A 22050-nucleotide genomic window follows, 5' to 3' on the forward strand; every position below is an offset into this window, starting at 1 on the left:
AAATTTAAACAACACAGATTGATTATCTTACTATTTTGTAGGTCAGAGGTTTGGGTTGGCCTGGATTCTCCTGTTCTGGGTTTCACAAGAACAAAATCAAAGTGCAGGTAGGCCTGTGTTTCTTTCTGGGAACTCTGAGGGTGAATCTACTTACAAGTTCATTCAGGTTGTTGGCAGAAACCAGTTCCATGTGGTCGTAGGACTGAGGTCACTGTTTCCATGTTGGCTGGGGGTCATTCTCAGTTTCTAGAGGCCACCCACATTCCTTGGCTTCTGGATTCTTTCCTCCATCTTCAGACCCAGCAATGATGGGTCAAGTCACTCTATGTATCTCTGTCACCACAGCTTTCACCTCATTGTTCCTCTGTTCTCTTGGCACATCTCCTGAGTGACCGTTCTGCCTTCTTCTTTGCTTTGAAGAGCTTGTTTAATTACGTGAGCCCACCCGGGTAATCCAGAATACTCATCCTATGTTAAGGTCAGCTGATTAGTAACCTTAATCTACCTGCAGAGTTCTATCGCAGCAGCACCTAGATGGACGTTTAGCTAAATAACCAGGGAACGAGAATGCTGGCAGGATGGCGTCTTTAGTATTCTGCCTACAGTAGAGAGTTACATTGAAAATGCTGGGGTTTCAGAATAAAGAGAAAAGACTTTCAACAGGAGAGCCTCCAGGGAGCCTCTTTCGAGGAGGTGGCGTTTAGTCACTCAAGGCAGTTCTAATGGATGCTGCAGAGCCAGAATAGGAGAAAGAGCTGGAGGTGGGCTAATAGTTTGAGTGCCAGCGTGGAGAAAGGAAGCGCGACAAAGTGTGATCCCCTCAGAGCAGCCTTTATTCCATAAACGCACTCCGTGTGTGTTAGTTATTATTTACACTGAGTCATTCAGGCCACTGTCAGATTAACATCAGATATTTTTAGATCAAAGTAGAAAAATAGGAGGAATGTCAAAAAGTTACCCACTTAATGGATAGAAATATTTTTAAAAGGACTGGGGGAATTTCATAATGTGATTTATCTTTCACCTTCTGTCTGGCTGTTAGAACCCAGTAGAATTACATGTGAAAGTCCAAAAAGTTATTTAAGTATTTCCAAGCACTTTAAAACTCCATATCTACTGATGAAAACCAGAGAATGTGGCCTTCCTTTATATGCCCCCACAGTATGTACCTCTCTGACCATTTTTAGTGGACTTTGTACCCTAAAGTACAAAGCTTGGTTGGATGATGACATCAGTACCATTGCAGCTTCTGTGGAGAGATGCTGTGGCCTAGTGGCATCTATCTAAAAACTGCAGCCTTATCAACTGATTTTTATAATAATCCACATAAAGGAAAAATGCTTTTTGTAAGCATTAAGCATTAACTACTCTATACCACTTACCTTCTTTTTTACTTTATTTATAAGCTGTTAGAAAGGATTGTGTATACATTTTTATTTTGAAAGGCAGGCATGCATCTCTACAAAAAGTCTTAACAATACTTCCTGCCAACCTTTTAAAAATACAAAGGTTTTAACTGCCTGTGGTCATTTTTATTCACCCTTCTAAAGGATGTGTACATAAGGGCTAAAATACTGAAATCAGCAAGCTAGTTATTTTATTTTATTTTTATTTTTTGCTAAAGCTGGATATGAGAAATAGAGTTCAAAAGGGAAGGCTTGGTGGCAAAAAGCTGAGGCGTCTTTTAATGAGGATCAACAAATTACGCTTTTCTTTGATGACTTGCAGTTTGCTCTTTAAACTTCTGGAGCAACTAAGCATTCCAAACCTGTGAAAGTCTTTCCAAACCTGTCTTCCTATCCCTTGCCAGGGTTTGTTTTCTTTCCTTCTCTTCCCACCTTGCACCCACCCCTGAAGAGTTGGTCATGATGATCAGAGGCCTGCTAAAGGAAGCCCATCCTTTCTTGGAGTTGCTTTGTGCGTTCTGAGTAAGTAGTGAATAGGCAACTCGACAGCAGTTGACTGAGCTGTCTGCACCTGCACAGGAAGCCCTGCTTTCTTCACCATGCTGCCATCCTGCCATGATCCCTGCTGCCTGGTGTTCTGGTTAAAGCTTTGTACTTTCATATTCAAAGATACGGGGAACTGTTTCTGATTTCATCTTTTTCCATTCATTTTCCCACCTTAATATGCTAAAATATATTTTCTGATCGCTCTAAGAGATTGCTGTTGTTTCACTTATTTTTTCCTCTTCATATTTCCACAATGCTGTTGACTTTCAGGATATATATATATATATTTTGCCTCTCTACTGTATCAGTTTCATGTTTTTCTTTAGGAAAAATTGAATTAAAAACATGTGAAAACAAACCTTTAGAAACTCAGGCAGTTCCTTCAGGTTCTTAGGTTCTTATATTTTCCTTGTTTGTAACACTGAATTAAAAGCTTACTGTAAAGATCCTTCCAGTGCTGTTAACTTCCATTAAGTGGTATAAGTACTCTGGTTTTTTTTTGCCGTACGCGGGCCTCACCGCTGCGGCCCCTCCTGTTGTGGAGCACAGGCTCCGGACAACGTGCAGGCCCAGCGGTCACGGCTCACAGGCCCAGCCGCTCCGCGGCACGTGGGACCCTCCTGGACCGGGACATGAACCCGCGCCCCCCGCATCGGCAGGCGGACTCCCAACCACTGCACCACCAGGGAAGCCCAGTGTCAGTACTCTTATAGGTACCCACATATATTTTCATGAAAAGGTCAAATTCAGATTTATGTTGTTTTTATGTTATTATTAAAAAGTAGAGAATTATTTGGCAATATTTGCATCTGAGGAGAACTTTTCAACCTTAAAAAGTCAGTAGATTTCTAAACTTCACTTTATTTCCTGTGAGCAAAGGAGGCTATGAGCTGGCAATTCTGAGACTGTATAACTTTATGCATATACTAGGATTAACAAATAAGCAAATAAAGTATACATGATGAGAGCCAGGTTTCTCTCTATAGGAGAAAGAAATTACAAATCAGGAAAAGAAGGAAGGTTAAAATGAACCTGTGGTGTTAGATTGGAATTGGAGTTATAAGTGTGTATTCATAGTTTCTAATGTGTAGACGGATACAGAGGTGTACTGAGTGATAGGTGTGAGTCAGTGTACAGACAGAGGTTTCCTAGCTCTGCCTGCTGAGAGTTTCTAGAAACAATGACACCCAGTAGCCATGACCAGTCTAGCGTCCAGACCTGGGTTTCTAAATACCATTCGCCAATAAAAGGACCAGGGCTCCTTGGAGAAGTGTTCGGCTCTAGGTCTGGGGCAGGGAAAATACAAGAGGCACAGAACATCTGTGGTGCCAGAAACCTACGTAAGTGCTCAGGAAAGGGGAGACCTGCCGAAAGAGCACTCTGGCCATCTGGAGGGGCTGCGAATGGCCAAGCCTGGGCAGTTAGAGCAGAGAGTGATAGTCTTGGATTATGCCCTATGGAGCAAGAAGGGACAGCTTTTTCTTACAGAAGAATTTCAGTTAATACCTATAAAAGCAAAGAGGGAAATAGAATATCACCATTAGGAAATACCACAGTAATTCTTGAACACAAGGTCCAGTGATGGGTGCTCAAATTTGTGGTGAAAGTTTGAGGAGAAACAGGATATTTGCATAGTCTCAAATTGTCTCTCCCAGATATTAACTACAAAGGGAAAAATAGGAATTTTACAGTGTAGACACCAGCACATACCACCTTAACCAAGTGATCAGGGTTACCCTGCCAGTGGTAAGACGTGGATGTCACAAAGCCTGTGATATGACACGCTGAGAAGGACACAGCATCACTTCTGTGCTGTCCTGCCTCAAATGCCTAACCTTACTGTGAACATGAGAAAACACCAAGCACACTCTAACTGAGGACTATGCCACACTATAACCGATCAGCCCTCCTCGGAGTGTCATGACCATGAAAGACCGAGCAACTGTCACAGATTGGGAGAGACCAAGAAAACACAACTACTAAATAGAGCATAGGATCCTGGATAGGGTCCTGGAATAGAAAAGGACATTAATGGAAAACCTGGTGAAATTCAAATAAGATTGGTAGTTTAGTTAATAATACAGTACCAATGTTAATTTCCTGGTTTAGATAATTATAGTTCAGTTATATAAGATGTTAACATCAAGGGAAGGCTGGATGAAGGGTATACAGGAACTCTGTACCATTTGTACAGCTTTTTTGTAAGTCTAAAATTATTTCAAAATAAGAAGGATGCTGGATACTTAAATGTACAAAGGTGTGTGTTCAAGGACATTAATTATTGTTGACTATAGCAAGAAATTAAAAATAACACAGATGTCCATACTCAGGGATTAGGTAAATTATGTTATATTCATGTAGTTAAGAGTTATTAGAAAGAACCACGTAGCACGGTGTGTACCTGATATGGATGTCACAGTGAGGAGAGGGGTGCAGAGCGTGTCAGCATGACCCCGCCCCACTTTGTCTGCCTGGACTCTCATCCCACCTCCAACACTTAGCATGAATTCTGTGACCCTTGGGAAAATTATTCCTCTTTTCGCTGTTCATCAGTTTCCTCATCTGTAAATTGGGAATAATAATAGTATCAAGTTATGGACTGGCTGCAAAGATTAAATGTGAAAACCCCTATAAAGCACTCAGGATAATACTTAACATATAGTATTGATAAAATATTAATACTTTATTATTTTCTAGGAGTAAATGGGGAAAACCCCCAATATAACATTAAGTATCAAACAATGCCATTTCTGTTAAAAAAAATCTTGTGTGTATGAATCTTGGAGATTAGATACTAATGTGTTTAATGGTGGTAGTGTTGGAGGTGGGCAGTAAATCAGGGAAATTCCACTTTCTGAGTTAAATATTTAAAGTTTTCCATAAAGTACACAGTTAGAAAAGTATACATGGCAGCTTTTTAATAGAAGCCTGCTATTAAATAGAAATTATTAAGAAACGAAAATGGTATCTCTCAGGCTAACAGAATTGGGTAGTCATTCTAGATGGGGGTCCAAGATCATATGACTTGGCATCTTCATAGTGGAAAGTACAAGGGCCTGACTCTGCTCTTGGCCAGTATCTATAATTGCCTGGAACATGATTCTTAATTTGGAAAGTGAAGAACTTAATGACTCCAGCCTATAATTCTAGGCTGTGAAAGGTTATTGTGAGAATGGGTGTAACAAGCTCTTTGTCTTTGTGGGAAATAAACCAAAAGGCCTAAATTGTGGAGTTGAGCCAGAAATAAGTAATTCTGATAATTTTCATTAGAATGATTTAAACCCTGGAATAGAGCACCAAAATGATGTACTCTCCAGGCTTATAGTTATAAATAGGATAGATTTCAATTGCTTTTTGACCCCTGCGTCAAAAAGCCCTCCCGAGTTATGGTGGGGGCCAGAATTCACTACTATCTTAACAGAAGCCTTCTATATTTATGTATAGCATAGACAGAATATATAGAAATGGACATGTAAGTAACTACATATTTTTAGAGATATGCCTATGTTCATAATTTGGCTATGACATCAGTTTTTTTGTGATTATAAAGGTTTTTGTTTTTGGTTTTTTTTCCCGATGCTTGCTTCAATGCTGGTGGTTCTTTGTAGTGCTGGAGCTCTAAGCCTGGCCATTCTGATTTAAGTGTGTAGAGGTCTCTGCAGCAGATTGAAGACCCATCTGTCTTTGTGATTTTGAACTGCACAGGGTTTCTGAAAGGACCATGAGTGGAACTAGGATGAAGTGTCAAGTGTAAGTGTATGCTAGGAATGTAGGAAGACCATTCCAAGAAATGAGAATAAGAGGTAAAGTGATCTGCTGTTCTCTTGCATTTGTAATTCTCTTTCATATCTTCCCTATGAATAGGCCTCTCAAAGTTGAATCACCAAAGCTTTCCAAGGAAAAAAGTGATAATGTTGAAAGCATATTTTCCTCATTTGACTCTTGGTAATGTTTTAACACATCTTTTATCCTTTTTTCCTTTAATACTTTTATTTAAATATACAATACTGGTTGACCTGCTATTTTAAAATCATTTAGATTTCATTTACATTCCCCATTTTCCTTTGGGACGGCACCTGCTTTTTCCTTCTGTTTGCAGTCTTCACTGATTCATCTATGGTAACTGGATGTCAGAGCATTTTCCTTTTATGATTAAGTTAGATGCAGTGCATTGAAGCCCATATCGTTATACTGTAATCTCTGGAGAGCTTAAAGTAGATGAGAGAGGGGAACCCAAAATTTATTGTGCCACGAATACCAGTAGATAATTTTAGCACAAAATTGGGTTTTAGAATATTCCATTTTAAAGGTACTGCTATATACAGCAAGTGCCTACTTGTAAGTGTAGAGACTATACATTGAGTAGCACAGTTCCAGTGTTTGTGGAGTTTTCCATGTTTTCCCAAATACTTTGGTTTCTTAAATTCTAGGATTTTAATATCAGATAAAATTGATGAGCTGCAGTGGACACTGCTCTGAAGGTGGATCATGACAGTAACAAGCTTCAGGGAAAGAGCAGTGGACTCTTGGAGTCACACCATCTTGGGTGAAGTTCTGACCCTGCTATTTACTGGCTTGTGACATTGGGCCAATTAATGAAGCTTTCTGAGGCTCCTTTCTCCAAGTGCAAAATGGAGATAACGTTACTTCCTTTGAACAGTTGTTATAAGGATTAAATTAGGTTGCATATGTCAAAATGTTTAGCACATCCTCTGGCTTCTAACTAGTATCTACAAGCCTTTCCCCCAACCTGACTTGTTCTAGTCTACTTTTTGCTCAGCGTTTTCTAAGATTTAACACACAGACAACAGAAAACATTCTTTAATGTATTTGGGTCTGAACATTTTTATGAGTTTTCACTCTTCCTTTCATTGCTTTATTCATTGTTCACTGTGCAGAACATCTTTCTGGAGAATGAGATCAGCCCTCTGCCCTAAGGAGGCACTCAAGCTGGTTCACACTTAGGAGACACTGGGGGAGGCCCAAAGCAGAGAGAGCTGGACCCCACGGGGGCTACAAGGTGTGGGTGCATTATGGCCAGCTTCACAGGGGAGGTGGAAGTGATGTCTAAGCAAAATCAGGAGGAATCGGAGACAGAGTAGAAGGGATGGAGGGAGTAATGTGCTCACTGGCTCTGTGGATGCATGAGAGAGAGGATTTCCAGGTGACTCCTGGGATTTAGTGTCTGATGGTGCTGTTTCTCTGAAATTAGGAATGCAGGAGCACTTTTATTAGAGCTGGAGGTAATGTTAAAGGTGGTCTAGTCTGATATCCCTGAATTTTTAGGTGAGAAAACCGAGGAACTTGTAAGGGTTGGCTCAAAGAAGAGCTGAGGCTTGTTCAGGGTCGCTCAGTTCAACTCTCCCTGCTTTAATAGGAGTGCAGTGATTTGATTGCTGAAAGAGGCCCTAAAAAATAGGACTCAAGGTGTGCTGCGTTCTACTTGAGAATTTTACACATGAAACAGCAAGGCATTTCTGTCTCTGTAGCAAGAGAAGGTCACTGCAAGCTGTCAGAATTGAGGGGGAATAGTGAAGTGGAAAAAGGTACAGCTGAGGTCAGAATTCTTAGGAGAGAGTGACTGGGTTGCCAAAACCTGGTGCTGGTAGAAGCAGTGTGGGGATCCAGACTGAGTGAACACAGCAGGAGCCATCAGCTTAGGGTCAGTCAGAGATCAGAGTCGGGAACAGAAGACAGTAAGCAGAGGCACACTGCGTGGATGAGGAGTCGGCCCAGAGACACCGCCTGGACAGCAGCTGTGGAGTGACCTGAGGTCGGACGCCTCCTGAGGGCTAGCCGGCCTCCACTGCTCTTGCACATTTGGCTGATAGCTCACACCTTGCACTTTTGTTCCTCTGAGCTTTTTCATGAAGAAGAATGTTACCAAGCACTCTGTTATCCCAGATTTGATGTTACATTATGAGCGGTGTCTTAAAATTTCTTTTGGAAAGAACCTGTGTTCTAAAATTAGCTGATAGTGTTAACTCCGTCTGATGTCTTATATTCTTTAAAAATATTTGGCTTATACTTTTGCTACTAAAAAATGGAATAACTTAGAGTTCTATGACTATGTTTATTAATGGTGCAAGATACGGTATTTATAAAGTGGACCCCTTATCTGTAGACTATTAGACACATGAAAAATGGAAGTTTAAAAAATAAATCTCAAAGTATATCATCCTCTTCTTCATATCCAACCCTGTAATAAAACACAGGTGTTTTAGGACATTTTATGGTTCACCACAGAGTTCGAACAAATGCACTGTATTTACGTTTGATGTTTTCCAGGTTTGCCCAGCCCTCTGTTTCTTTAAATACTCATGGTATTTCAACAGTGAGCCTATAACTAATAATTAAGCAAAGGAACACCCATTTTTTCCCCTTATATATCCTAGTCTTCTTTCTTCCACAAAGATTTGTTTATTGCCTAAAGCCTTTATTTCTGCTGGAGAGTCATGTGCCTTCTTGTTACTGTTTATAACTGAGCATAGTTTTCAATCTAACTTGAGTTTTTCAGTTGTTTAATATTTTCTTTCTTAAAGATATTTATCACTAAATTTTCATCCATTTGAAGTTTTCCTAGTTTTCCTTATGTGCCTTCCAAAATGATTTTTGAACATTGAACTTATTTATTAATTAAATCACCAGGTAAAATCAGCATTTAGTTTGAGCTGTTCTGAATAGTCTGTGATATCTAGGTGCCTAAGGATCTTCTTAAAAGGAAAAAAACCATCCTTAGGGTAGTTTTTATCTTACAAATATATTAAAAGACACAATTTTAGAAAAAAAATGACTAACATTTCTTATAGAACCCTTTTGGGGGGTTGGTTAGAGAATTCCTATTTTTGAGTAGAGCTTAATCTTGTCTGCTTCTTAGCAATCCAAGAAAACCATTTCTGGAAAATGATCAGTTCATTAAAGGCTAATCAGCCCTTTAACCCATGTGATGTTCATATGTCTCTCATGGGGTCATCCTTCTAGTGTCTAGTGTGAGTTTTCATTTTGGAGCTGAGAGAAAGGTGCCCTTTTGGCATTCAAACCTATTCATGCTGTTGTTTAATCTGTGATGAAATTTACATTTCCAATAGTGATTAGAGTTTTCCAAGTTTAATGTGCAGTGTGTTTGGTAGGCACCCTTTATAATACGGGTTTCTGTGTGGATTCAAATGTATCGTCTGCTGGATTGTATCCCCAGAAAAAGCAGCTATGTCCAGTTAAACATGGTAGACCAGCCCTGTTGATCTTGATAATGTGCATGTTATCTAATCATAGACCATTAGAGTTAGACGTCAGCCTTGAGATGCTCCTGGTGAACCCCTTCATTTGACAAATGAGAAAACAGGTTTCCGAGAGCAATAGTGACCTGTTCAAGCCTCTGGTTAGTGTGGACATGTGAAGCCAGAATTGAGACGAGTAAAGGTAATTTTCCTTCCCACTGCCATGGTTTTCGCACACGCCAGGATACCTCCAATTAGACGTATCATGCAAAATCGGTTACTAGAAAGTCAGGATCATTGTCTGTGATGCACATGCTGAGACAGGGAATGAACACTCAGGTCCTGGTTTACTGGGCTTTGCCAGTGACCCGAAGTCAGGGATTCATATTTCCCGATTCCCATTCCGTTGCCCTCCTCCCAATATCACATTGATTTAAGACTTTTAAAATCAAGCAAAGATAGCTTTTAATATTTTTCACCTGTAGGTAGAAAAATATTACAAGCAGTTTCTCTTGGTCACCAGTTTGAGTAGAAGGAGCAGTACTAGTAACATGTGATAAGGCTCTGTGCAGGGGGCCACACACATCGAACAATAAGAAATCGGATTCAAGCAGATCAAAATCAAAGTTAAAAGTTAACCCCATGGTATGAGATTAGTTTTGTGTGTCTTTTTTTAACTAAAGTTCAGTGATATCATAGCTATAAAATTAGAAAAGGCAAAATAGACCTGTACCCTGGGAAAAAAATTTAAAATATCAATACATACTTTTTATCCCTCTCAAACCGATATCTGCAAGACTGATTTATAGTCTTACACACCTCATAAAGCCGTACACTTTTTGAGTAATGCATTGAAAATACCTGAGTTCAAACAAGAGTTCCATCATTTTCTAACAGTGAGCCCTAATTTTCTCATTTGTGAACTAATACAGTGTTTCTCAACTCTATGCATGTTAGGATTGTCTGGGGCAACAATATAAAGGCAACACAAGGCAAACTAAGGAGGTAGTACAAGCCCCCACCCCCAGAAAGCTCTGATTCTAATTGATCTGGGTTGGGACTGGTATTGTTTTTAAAGCTCCCTGGGTGATTCTAATGGACTGAGCCACTAGGCCAGATAACTTTGAAGTTCCTTTAAAGTTCTCATATTCTGCAATTTTGAGAAGTTTTAATGTCATTTAGTCCAACAGCTCACTCAGCATAACCATCCCTGGGTATTTGAAAAGCAGTCTCTAGTTTTTGTGTCAACATTCATGTTGAAAGAATACTCATTATCATCAGAATCTTATTATTCTTTAAAAGTTTTTCCGGATAAGCAGGCAAATTTTCCTTGGGGAAACAGATAATAAATCTAATTCCTAATATATCTGATGACCTTTCTGATATATGAAGATTACTCTTATGATTCAGCCAAGTTGTCTCTTAGGGCAAAATACCCCCAATTTTTCATCTCTGTTCATGTGACATTATTTCTATATCCCAGCATCCTGCTTATCCTGCTCTAGGGATAAACTGGGTTGCCATCATCTCTGTGAAGTGTGTTCCCCAGAAGTGAACACAGTCCCTTGATGATCAGAGTAAGAAGCCTAGAGGGCTTTGGTGATTGTCCTCCTGTTAGGCTCTTACTGAGTCCCTAGTTTGGATAAATAGCTAATTATTTACCGATACTCACTGATCTATAGATACTACCCCAAGCAATCTACAGATTCAATGCAATCCCTATCAAACTACCACTGGCATTTTTCACAGAGCTAGAAAAAAAAATCTCACAATTTGTATGGAAACACAAGAGACCCCAAATAGCCAAAGCAATCTTGAGAATGAAAAACAGAGCTGGAGGAATCAGGCTCCCTGACTTCAGACTATACTACAAAGCTACAGTAATCAAGACAGTATGGTACTGGCATCAATGGAACAGGATAGCAAGCCCAGAGATAAACCCACGCACATATGGTCACCTTATCTTTGATAAAGGAGGCAAGAATATACAGTGGAGAAAAGACAGCCTCTTCAATAAGTGGTGCTGGGAAAACTGGACAGGTACAAGTAAAAGTATGAGATTAGAGCACTCCCTAACACCATATGCAAAAATAAGCTCAAAATGGATTAAAGATCTAAATGTAAGGACAGAAACTATCAAACTCATAGAGGAAAACATAGGCATAACACTCTATGACATAAATCACAGCAAGATCCTTTTTGACCCACCTCCTAGAGAAATGGAAATAAAAACAAAAATAAACAAATGGGACCTAATGAAATTTCAAAGCTTTTGCACAGCAAAGGAAACCATGAACAAGATGAAAAGACAACCCTCAGAATCGGAGAAAATATTTGCAAGTGAAACAACCGACAAAGGATTAATCTCCAAAATTTACAAGCAGCTCATGCAGCTCAATACCAAAAAAACAAACACCCCAATCCAAAAATGGGCAGAAGACCTAAATAGACATTTCTCCAAAGAAGATATACGGATTGCCAACAAACACATGAAAGAATGCTCAACATCACTAATCGTTAGAGAAATGCAAATCAAAACTACTATGAGATATCATCTCACACTGGTCAGAATGGCCATCTTCAAAAAATCTACAAACAATAAATGCTGGAGAGGGTGTGGAGAAAAGGGAACACTCTGGCACTACTGGTGGGAATGTAAATTGATACAGCCACTATGGAGAACAGTATGGAGGTTCCTTAAAAAACTAAACATAAAACTACCATACGACCCAGCAATTCCACTACTGGGTATATACCCTGAGAAAACCATAATTCAAAAAGAGTCATGTAGCAAAATGTTCATTGCAGCTCTATTTACAATAGCCAGGAGATGGAAGCAACCTAAGTGTCCATCATCAGATGAATGGATAAAGAAGATGTGGCACATATATACAATGGAATATTACTCAGCCATAAAAAAAAACGAAATTGAGTTATTTGTAGTGAGGTGGATGGACCTAGAGTCTGTAAGTCAGAAAGAGAAAAACAAATACCGTATGCTAACACATATATATGGAATCTAAGAAAAAAAAAAAGGTCATGAAGAACCTAGGGGTAAGACAGGAATAAAGACACGGACCTACTAGAGAATGGACTTGAGGATATGGAGAGGGGGAAGGGTAAGCTGTGACAAAGTGAGAGAGTGGCATGGACGTATATACACTACGAAACGTAAAATCGATAGCTAGGGGGAAGCAGCCGCATAGCACAGGGCGATCAGCTCGGTGCTTTGTGACCACCTAGAGGGGTGGGATAGGAAAGGTGGGAGGGAGGGAGACTCAAGAGGAAAGAGATATGGGAACATATGTATACGTATAACTGATTCACTTTGTTATAAAGCAGAAACTAACACACCATTGTAAAGCAATTATACTCCAATAAAGATGTTAAAAAAAAAAAAGAAAAGAATGTTAACTTCTAAGTACCTTGCCACCGCCAAGTTCTTTCCATTCTATGTAAATATTCTAATAAGAGTATATTTATACCAATCACTTTAATGTAATATATCCAAATAAAACAGTCTTCAGCCCCTTAGACCTATTTCTAAAGTAATAAGAAAGCCAGGGGATTTCTCATTTATTTTATTCTAAATCACAAATACTATTGAATTTTCACAAGAAAATAGCCTTTTTATTTTATAGCGGTACATGCATATGTACATAAAATAAAGTAATTTAGGTTTTATTCATTCATCTGTCACCTCAGAGTCTGAGGGAGTCTGGTTTGAACATTGATGTATTTCACAGAATTCTAGAACTCTAGAGTTTAAGCCTTGTGACTCATAAAGTCAATTACCCTTGCTTCATATGGGTGGAAGTCCGGGGTTGAAGAAGTTATGTGGAGGGATAAGGTTTCTGCTTATACTTAAATAGGTAAACTAGATTATTGGAGATGTGCTCAAGTTTGTTATAGTTACATGCCGTTTTAAGAAACCTGGAGTATTTCAGAAGCTGCTTTCCATAAAAACAATTTATATGCTAATTTTGTTTATTTATTCTTCAAAGTAGATTTTTAATGAATTCTGCTAGACAATCTTTGTTTAATTTGCCAAATAAATTTCCTGAAACATAATTTTATTATTCAGATGGGTGTTCCTTAAATTGACTCAAACAGAAAGTTTCTGACTACACTGAAAAATCATTTGAAGAACCCTTGTTGATATCCAATAATCCTTTGTGTTCTCACAGTTTCATCAGCCTGAAAAATATGTACTGATTCTCTTTATGAATATTATTTTTTAGTCCTTGTCTGATTCATTCTGAAAGGTCAGTCTTTCTGTGTAAGGCTTATACAAGGGAGCTTGCCAGTAAAAACCGTGCTGCAGGGGCATAGAAACAATTTCAGAGAAAAATTGACCTTGTAAACCCTACTGTCCATCTGATTGCTTTTAGCTTCAGATATGTTTGTATGACTATAACAGAATATAAAGTATACAGGCTGCAAATGAAGCATTTCTGTCCTCTGTGAATCTTAGCCTGGAGAGCAGTATATTTGCCCGGGCTCATCTGCGGTCCATTCGCCAGCTCAGCTTAGTTTTTTCTTGAACTAGTGTTGTGAGCAGCTCAGCCATCGGTTGTGATTGTGTATGCTAAGGCTTGGTGGTCAGTATTACTCTCTAGATTACTGGCTTTAGGGGTATAAAGAAAAGCATAGTCTTTGATGTGAAGATCAGATTTTCCCTTTAACAGCAAAGGCTTCCCTTTAACAGCAGAATTTTAAGTTTTCGTCTCAAATGAGGAGTGTTGCTTTTGTAGTACAGAAGGACTTCATAATGACACCAATTTTCTTTAGAAGCCTTTGATTTTTAGTTTGTGTGTGTGTGTGTGTGTGTGTGTGTGTGTGTTGGGGTTTTTTTTTTGTGGTACGCGGGCCTCTCACTGTTTTGGCCTCTCCCGTTGCGGAGCACAGGCTCCGGACGCGCAGGCTTAGCGGTCATGGCTCAGGGGCCCACCCTTTCCACGGCATGTGGGATCTTCCCGGACTGGGGCACGAACCTGTGTCCCCTGCATCGGCAGGCAGACTCTCAACCACTGCGCCACCAGGGAAGCCCTGTTTTTAGTTTTAGGAAGAATGATTTAACACCTAACAAAACTTCAGAATGAGAAATTATCATCTTCCTTTCCTTTTGTTGACTTTCATTGTTACAGTCATAGATTCATACACTTAAATCAGAAGGGGGAGGCTTGAAGATACCTAACCCAGTCACCTCCTTTTATAGATGACACTGCCCAGTTACTGTGCATTTGTTTCTTTTACGTCTTCCCGGGACAGGGAAAGCTCCATGAGGGCAGGGACTTGCTTTACCTTGGTGGCTGCTGTGTCCGCAGCTGGTACACATTCAGGTTCCAAGCACTGAAGAACCTAGGACGTGGGGAGAGAAAAGGCTGAACCAGGACTGTCCAGTCAGTGAGCACAATCTGACCCAGTAACTTTATCTGCTGACTACAAATTTTGTGCCTTTTTCATGATGTAAAAAAAAAAAAAAAAAAAATTGGGAATCTTAATTATTTGGGAGCTTTAATCTGTAAAAGATGAGAATCATATACAGTTTATATTTATTGGGTACTGTTTTTCATACGTATAAACTACTTATTTCTTTGAACCCACATAGTCTGTAACTCATGATTGAAGGTATTTTTAATCCATATTTTTTTATAGATGAATAAACTTGGGCCTTGAAAGATTAATTTACCAGGGGTTATGCAGAGTTAAAGCCAGGATTCAGGTCTCTTCCTTCTGCTTCCAAGTTTAGTGATCTTTCTACCTTTGCCTTTTATGTGGGGATCGATGTTTGTCAGTATGAAGAATTACCTAGGCCCACGGTAGCAGTTATTTAGCTCAGTGCCTTCCGTACTGCAGACTTTAATGCCTGTAGGATGTAAGTAAGTGCTGGCTTAGCTAGAGGTCTGTATTTAAAAGGCAGCAAAGGAAGCATTACTTCCCACTTTCTTTCATCTGCGGTGATCGGTCTTGGCCCCCTGTGTGGTCTTATTTGAGGGGCTTTTCTGCTCCCTTACCTTTTTCTCATTTTCCCATAATTGGACTTGGATTTCTCAGTTTGGTCCTAAATGATTTGCAGGCTTCAAAGCTTTCCTGCTAAATTTTTAGTGGATACCCCTGAGATGGAATGTACTAAGACTTAGTTGAGGATTAACATCTATAGCTGGAAGAAAGATACTGCCTTTTTTTGTTTCTATTAAGGAGAATAGAGAGGAATGATGACAAACTAGGAAATGGGTAGATACCACTGTAAGCAGGATGCGTTTGTCCACCTTCTGTGAAAGCGATAAACCTCCTCTTATCCAGTGACATTTTTGTCCAGGCTCAACTGAACTAGTTTCTTGGGACTCGGGATAGTGCCATCACATTGCCACTTTGGTATATAACTCACCTGCCAACCACTTTCTGGCAAAAGTCATGCATGAGTAATACCACTGTTTCCTATACATGAAGAGAGGAGATTTAAGAGGAGATGGTGTTCTGTAGCACTGCAGTTCAGTGCAGGAAAGAAGCAGCTGCCTGTCCACAGCAGGATATACCAAGTTACTACCTCCATTTCTCAGTTTTCTCTTTCTCTCTTTCTCCCCTCCCTCCCTTCTTTCCTTCATATATATATATATATTTTTTTTTCATATATATATATATAAGTTTGGGTTGTACAGCATCATAATTCAACCTGTGATTACCGTCCATCACCATACAGTTGACCCCCTTCACCCATTTTGTTCACCGTCCAACCCCCTCCCCTTCTGCTAATCTGTTCTTTGTATCTCTGAGTTTGTTTTTGTTTTATTTTGTTTATTCATTTGTTTTGTTTTTTTAGATTCCACATCTGAGTGGAATCATATGGTATTTGTGTTTCTCCATCTGACATATTTCACTTAGCATAATAGCTTAAGGTCCATCCATGTTGTCGCAAATAGCTGGATTTCATTCTTTTCTATGGCTGAGTAGTATTCCATTGTATGTGTCTACCATATCTTCTTTATCCATTTATCCACTGATGGACACAGGTTGTTTCTATATCTTGGCTATGGTAAATAATGCTGTAATGAATATAGGGGTGCATATATCTTCTCAAATTAGTGTTTTTGTGTTTGTCAGATAAATACCCAGAAGTGGGACAGCTGGATCATATGGTAGTTATACTCTTAATTTTTTAAAAACCCTTCATACTGCTTTCCATAGTGACTTCACCAATTTATATTCCCACCAGTAGCGTATGAGGGTTCCCTTCCTCCACATCTCTCCAACATTTGTTATCTCTTGTCTTTGTGATAATAGCCATTGTGACAGGTGTGAGGTAATATCTCATTGTGGTTTTGATTTGCATTTCCCTGATAATTGGTGATGTTGCACATCTTTTCATGTGCCTGTTGACCATCTCTGTGTCTTCTTTGGAAAAATGTCTATTCAGGTCCTCTGCCCATGTTTTAACCGGGTTGTTTTTGTTGTTGAACTATGTGAGTTCTTTATATATTTTGGATATTAACCCCTTATCAGACATATGATTTGCAAATATCTTCTTCCATTCAGTAGGTTGCCATTTTGTTTTGATGATGTTTTCCTTCTCTATGTGGAAGCTTTTTGTTTTGGTGTAGTCCAATTTGTTATTTTTGTTATTGTTTGCTTTTGTTTTTCTTGCCTTTGGAATCAGATCCACAGAAACATTTCTAAGACCAATGTGAAAGAGTGTACTGTCTACATTTTCTTCTAGGGTTTTTATGGTTTCAGATCTTACATTCAAGTATTTAAATCCATTTTGAGTTAATTGTTGTGTATAGTGTAAGATAGTGGTCTGTTTTCATTTTTTGCATGTGGCTGTCCTTTTTTCCCATCACCATTTACTGAAAAGATGATCATTTCTCCAGTGTGTGTTCTTTGCTCCTTTGTCATAAACTAATTGTCCATATATGTGTGGGTTTACTTCTAGGCTCCTAATTCTGTTCCATCGACCTGTGTGTCTCTTTTTGTGCCAGTACCACACTGTCCTGATTCTGACAGCTTTGTAGTATAGTTTGAAATCAGGGAGTGTGATACCTCCAGCTTTGTTCTTATTTCATTTTTCAACTGTGGGTATTCCAATGTTTATTTCTTCTAGAAAGATATGTTAGAAACTTTGACCTTTAAAAATCATGACACTTAAGAAGTAGAACTTACCATTTTTTAACAACAACTTTTCTTTTTTTCCTAACGGTGTATATATTCTTTACCTCGTACCAAATCCTTTTATCCTTTTGGGTAAAGTGTACATTTAGCTAAAGGTACTAAGAGATTCAGTGGTGGTTCTATTACTTCATTTTTTTGTTCTCTCTCTCTATTTTTTTAAATATCCTAATTAGATGTTGTGATCAAGGTTGCTCTCTACGAAGGTACAGTCTTCACTGCATTTCCATTCTGTTCTTTCTTTTATGTTTTTCATTGGTTGAAGAGTCAAGGGCAGAAGATGGAGTGTATTGGCAAGTAAAGGCACTTAATTTGGATCATCTTTTCTTTTCTTTCTCTTGACTTCCTTTGTGTTGTTGTGGTTTCCAGTTCTGGGGTTTGTGGTAGATTGTCTGCAGAGATGGTCACCTGTAGTTCTTCCATCCCCATGTTCACATGCTGTCCTACCCTTCTAGAGGGTGGAATTATCCCCACCTCCCTCCCCCTTGAAGGCAGGGCTGGCATAGTGTTACAGAATGTGGCAGAGGTGACGCTGTAACAATTACAGATCTTAAGAAGGGGCGGTTCTGAGCCCCTGTGTAAGGAAGGAAGTGCAGGCTCTCCTGCTGCAGAGGGAAGCCTGTTGTGGGAGCATTGAGGCTCTGCAGCCTGCAACCGACACCATTCCCAGATGCGGGAGCAAGGTCCTTGAGCTTCCAGCCCCATGGGAGCCCCGCCAGTGCTATGAGGGCAGGCAGAGTGGTCTCCTGAGAGTGGCCCCACTCTGCACACCCACAGAGTCGCGGGCAGATTCAGTAGTACATGGTGTAAGCTGCTGACTTTGGGGCAGCTTGTACAAGACTTTTATGTCTATCTCCTTATGTCTGGTGACTGTCCAAGTACACCAATGACCCTGTATTTCTGAGGGACCTTCTAGCTGATCAGTATTTTTTGTTGTGGTAAAAATTTGTTAAACATTCTTTAGCAGCTGTTTCTCATTTTGTTTTCACCAGCTTTGTATTTGTCCTCACTTGGAGCAGATTCTGTGTCTTTTGAAATGCCCCTAGATGTCATTTCTCTGGGGCATTCAGTGACACCACTGTCTTGTAGTTGTTTTCAGGAAACAAAAAATTATTCCTCTCTTGCAAAAGAAAACCAATGAAAAAAAATTGACTGATTTCCTCTGAAGAGTAAATTTCCTGCTACCAGACTAGAGCATTCTCACTTCTCAGACTCTACATGTAGCTGGTGGACAAAGAGCAAAACAGAAGGCTCTGAGATAAAAAACTAAAGCAAAGGCCAAGATCCAGGGGGAGTTTGTAATGTACATTTTCTGTTCAAATTGTAAGTATTCCAAGGAAACACCAGAAGGTAGTTATTTCGTTTTATTTTAAATTTCTGGAAGGATCTGAAACCATTTTTAAACGTATGACTTTTAATTTCCTGAGTAGAATGAATGCTTGTTCTGAGGTCCTTGTATCAGCTTCTGTAAGCAATTTCCTTTGAAAGCTCAAGGTAGTATTTTTCTCATTTTGTTGTTAGTGTTTTTGTACTTTAATTAAAGGTTTATCATTTTTCCTGTTGTCTTTCTGCCTAACAGTTCCTTTCCTCAAACTCTTCCAAACAGTTGAATAAAGGAATCACTGGGATTATATTTCATCCAGGGATGTAAAGTTTAAGTATCAGACAGATAGAAGATGCTGGGTTCAGAGGATCTAGTAGCTTTTTTTAACTTAACGAGAATCACATCAAGCCCACCTTAAAGCTCTGTTTACTGTTTCCAAGCTTGTGTCATTATTAGTGACACTGATTCCTGAAGTCATTAGTCAGTCGTTATAATACATGTTTTGCTGTGTAATGAAGAGGCTTTTTGAGGGGTCGGAGGGAGGAGAGAATTTTCTAGAGAGGACGAGGGGAATGGTTTTTAGGAGCAAGTTCTTTTTCCTTAGTTTCATTTAAAAATATTATTTTCAACCTTAACTAGGTACATGGGAATTTCTACTTGGTTGTCACCTCTCTAAACCAAAAATGCTATTATAAGCCATTTATGTATTTTTTCCAGCATATTTCAAGTATGTGTATCTTTTCTTTCAGTTATGTTTTGAATTTCTGAAAAATGGTGGCTACATACTCTTAGCTTCTGAGACCGAGGTTCCCACAGGACACTGGGCACTGCTTGGAGGTGTTCTGGTTGTTGGCACTTTGGGCAGCACGCTGCTCAGCCTTCTGTACTGTGTCGTGTCTGGCACACAGGAGGTGATCAATAAGTGCTTATGCGTGCGCGGAGGAGAGGCCAGTGAATGTGACAGTAGATATGGGGTGTCTTTTTTTCTTTCTCTTTCCTCAAAGGTACTGAGGATGGGCTTTGTTAAGATCAAGTTGATAGTTCAGATATAAACTATGGTGGTCTTGTTAATATGCATATATACAGGGTTTTTGCATTTCTTCCAAACAGTGACAGAGATCAAAGCTAGATAAGTTTTTAATTATGATCTGGGGTGTGTGTTTATATTGGAGAATACTCGCTGCTTAGCCTGAGAGAGAGAGACGCATTGACAGATGAGAATTACGGTGAGGTTGATGATCACACCATGTGTCTTTATCCCTAAAACGTCAGGTCCTCATTTTGTTGTCCTGTGGTTGCGGAATGAATGTGGTTTGCAGAGTTGTTCCAAAGTAACATTCCATATTAAGAACATCTCAAAAGAAGTGGTACACTTGGAAAAAAACACAGTGTACTCCTTGTAATTAGAAAAAAAACAATACTTATCGTATTGCTTACTTTTGAAAGTGAAGGACTAGAATTCCAGATAAGGCCCCTATTTTAGGAAAGGGGAAGTTTCTTTGCTTTATGATGCTTTCTTTTCTAGTCTCCATGGAATTCAGGTTTTGCTATTTTAATGAAAGAGGAAATGAATAATGAATGAGATAAATAATGAGAGTTGTTTTTACTGGGGGGAAACATCTTTTAAAACACGGTAGCAACAATACTAAGAAAAATTGCGTTAGCAACTTCCTCACGAGGAAGGTTTAGCAGGGATTTATTTCCCTCTCCTGTGTGGTAGGCTAGAGATAGGGATATGAAGGATTTCCCCCCAGAATGGCATGTATGGTTTTTCTTAGTGCCCTGATTTTGTTCATGGCCCAGAGTGAGTGCTAGCTGTTTTGAGGAAGAACAGTGTTTAAAGGTAACGTATGAGACAAATGCTGGGTAGCTCTTCTTAATACACCATTACTACAAATTGTCTCGTGAAAATCCATACCTTTTCTAAGCCATACTTAGAAAACTAATTAAGTTGAAGTAAAAGCGGAAGGGAAATCAAAACCAGTTTGAGCTTTTTCTTTAGCTCATTCCTTAAGCTTTACAAATTGCCTGGTAACTGTAAGAACTTACAGGATTGTGGATTCTGAGGGGAGTCCAGTTCAGAAATCTTGGCTGTCTAGCAAAGGAAGTTCAGAGTCTCAAAGGGAAAAACCAATTAAGAACTTAAGGTTCAAATAGCTGATGAAATCTCCTACACTTAAAATTGTCTATTAGTCTCTTTGTTTAATGGCTACATTTTAAAGTTACTCTTTTTTTTTTTCCTTTGGGATGGAAAAGGGGCAGGAAGAATCAAAGTTTTCAATCAGCTTTTTGAACACTGCATTTTTTGAACAGGGAGACACAAGGAATTTATCTTCTGCTTTTCTTACAAGGAATTTATTCTCTAGACCGAGAGACAGAACGGACACATAGGCCCTTTCCTGTGCCCTTCCCAACTTCCTTTTCATATTCGTTTTGATGGCTCATACTTCTTTTTCTTCTTCGGACAGGAAAGGGTCACCCAAAGGTGATTTCAGGCCCTCAGACTCCTGTCCCTGCCAACCCTGCAGCTCTGTGCTCTGGACTTCTTAGCTCTGCAACACTTCCGCTTTCCCTTCCCGCTCTTCACCCACGCTACTCCCTCTGCTTCCAAGACTCCTCTCTGCTGCTCACCGGCCAACTCAGACTCCTCCCGCACGTCCTCCCTTAGATGTCCCTTCCTGAGAAGGCTGCCCTGTTGTTGAAGATCAAATTAAGCATCCTTTTTGTGTGTACTGTAGCATCTGATTTGTAACTGACTCTAATGCTTACACTAGACTGCGGGATTGGAGAAGGCAAAGGCCCTGTCTGTTGTGGCCACCACACCACCAGTGCCTGACACAGAGAGCTTGGCACACAGTAGGCCCTCAGCTACTCACTGGACACTTGGAATGAGTATTTTTACATGCTGAATTGTGTGACCAGAGAAACCAGTGAAGACAGAAATGATCAGTGAAAGTGGGTCCTTGACCTGAATGATAAACTCCTTCATGGGGACATTCAACACACACACTCTACCTTCCTCCTTCCCTTCTGTTTTTCTCTTTTTCTTATAATAACTAATCATCCAGCGAATATTTTTTGAGGGCCTAATATGTTTCAGTATTATTCTATGTGCAGAAGATAAAGCAGTGACAAGCCCCTGCCCTTGTGGAATTTACATTTTAATGGACTAAATGGATAAAAATGGGTTAAATATGAGTATAGAAATAAGCTGGTAGGGCATTGAGGAGGCCCGCTTGGTGGGTAGGGTACGTTGCAAAGTCAGACTTTGAATGGTTCCCCTTAAGAGCATAATTTTACTTTGGAAAGTAGGTGTGTAATGGAGAAGTATATATAGCTTTCGAGCAAAGGAGACTTTTAGTCTCTAATTAGTATGCAGAAACTGAAAGTA

The 22050-nt window shown here is 39.5% G+C and overlaps 1 protein-coding gene across 7 annotated transcripts in view; it reads left to right on the forward strand.

Annotated features, from left to right (window-relative positions):
* Nucleotides 1-22050, forward strand: part of PSD3 (pleckstrin and Sec7 domain containing 3) — a 499749-nt gene that overhangs the window by 246777 nt on the left and 230922 nt on the right. For 4 of the 7 annotated variants that reach the window (XM_060291626.2, XM_060291630.1, XM_060291628.1 and 1 more), the window contains exon 9: nt 42-107. The exons of the other annotated variants lie outside the window; for them this stretch is intronic. In XM_060291626.2, the coding sequence (XP_060147609.1) occupies nt 42-107 (66 nt within the window). The remainder of the gene's footprint in view (nt 1-41; nt 108-22050) is intronic. 7 annotated transcript variants of the gene reach the window in all.

This window comes from Globicephala melas, chromosome 21, assembly GCF_963455315.2.
Source record: "Globicephala melas chromosome 21, mGloMel1.2, whole genome shotgun sequence".
Lineage (NCBI taxonomy): Eukaryota > Metazoa > Chordata > Mammalia > Artiodactyla > Delphinidae > Globicephala > Globicephala melas.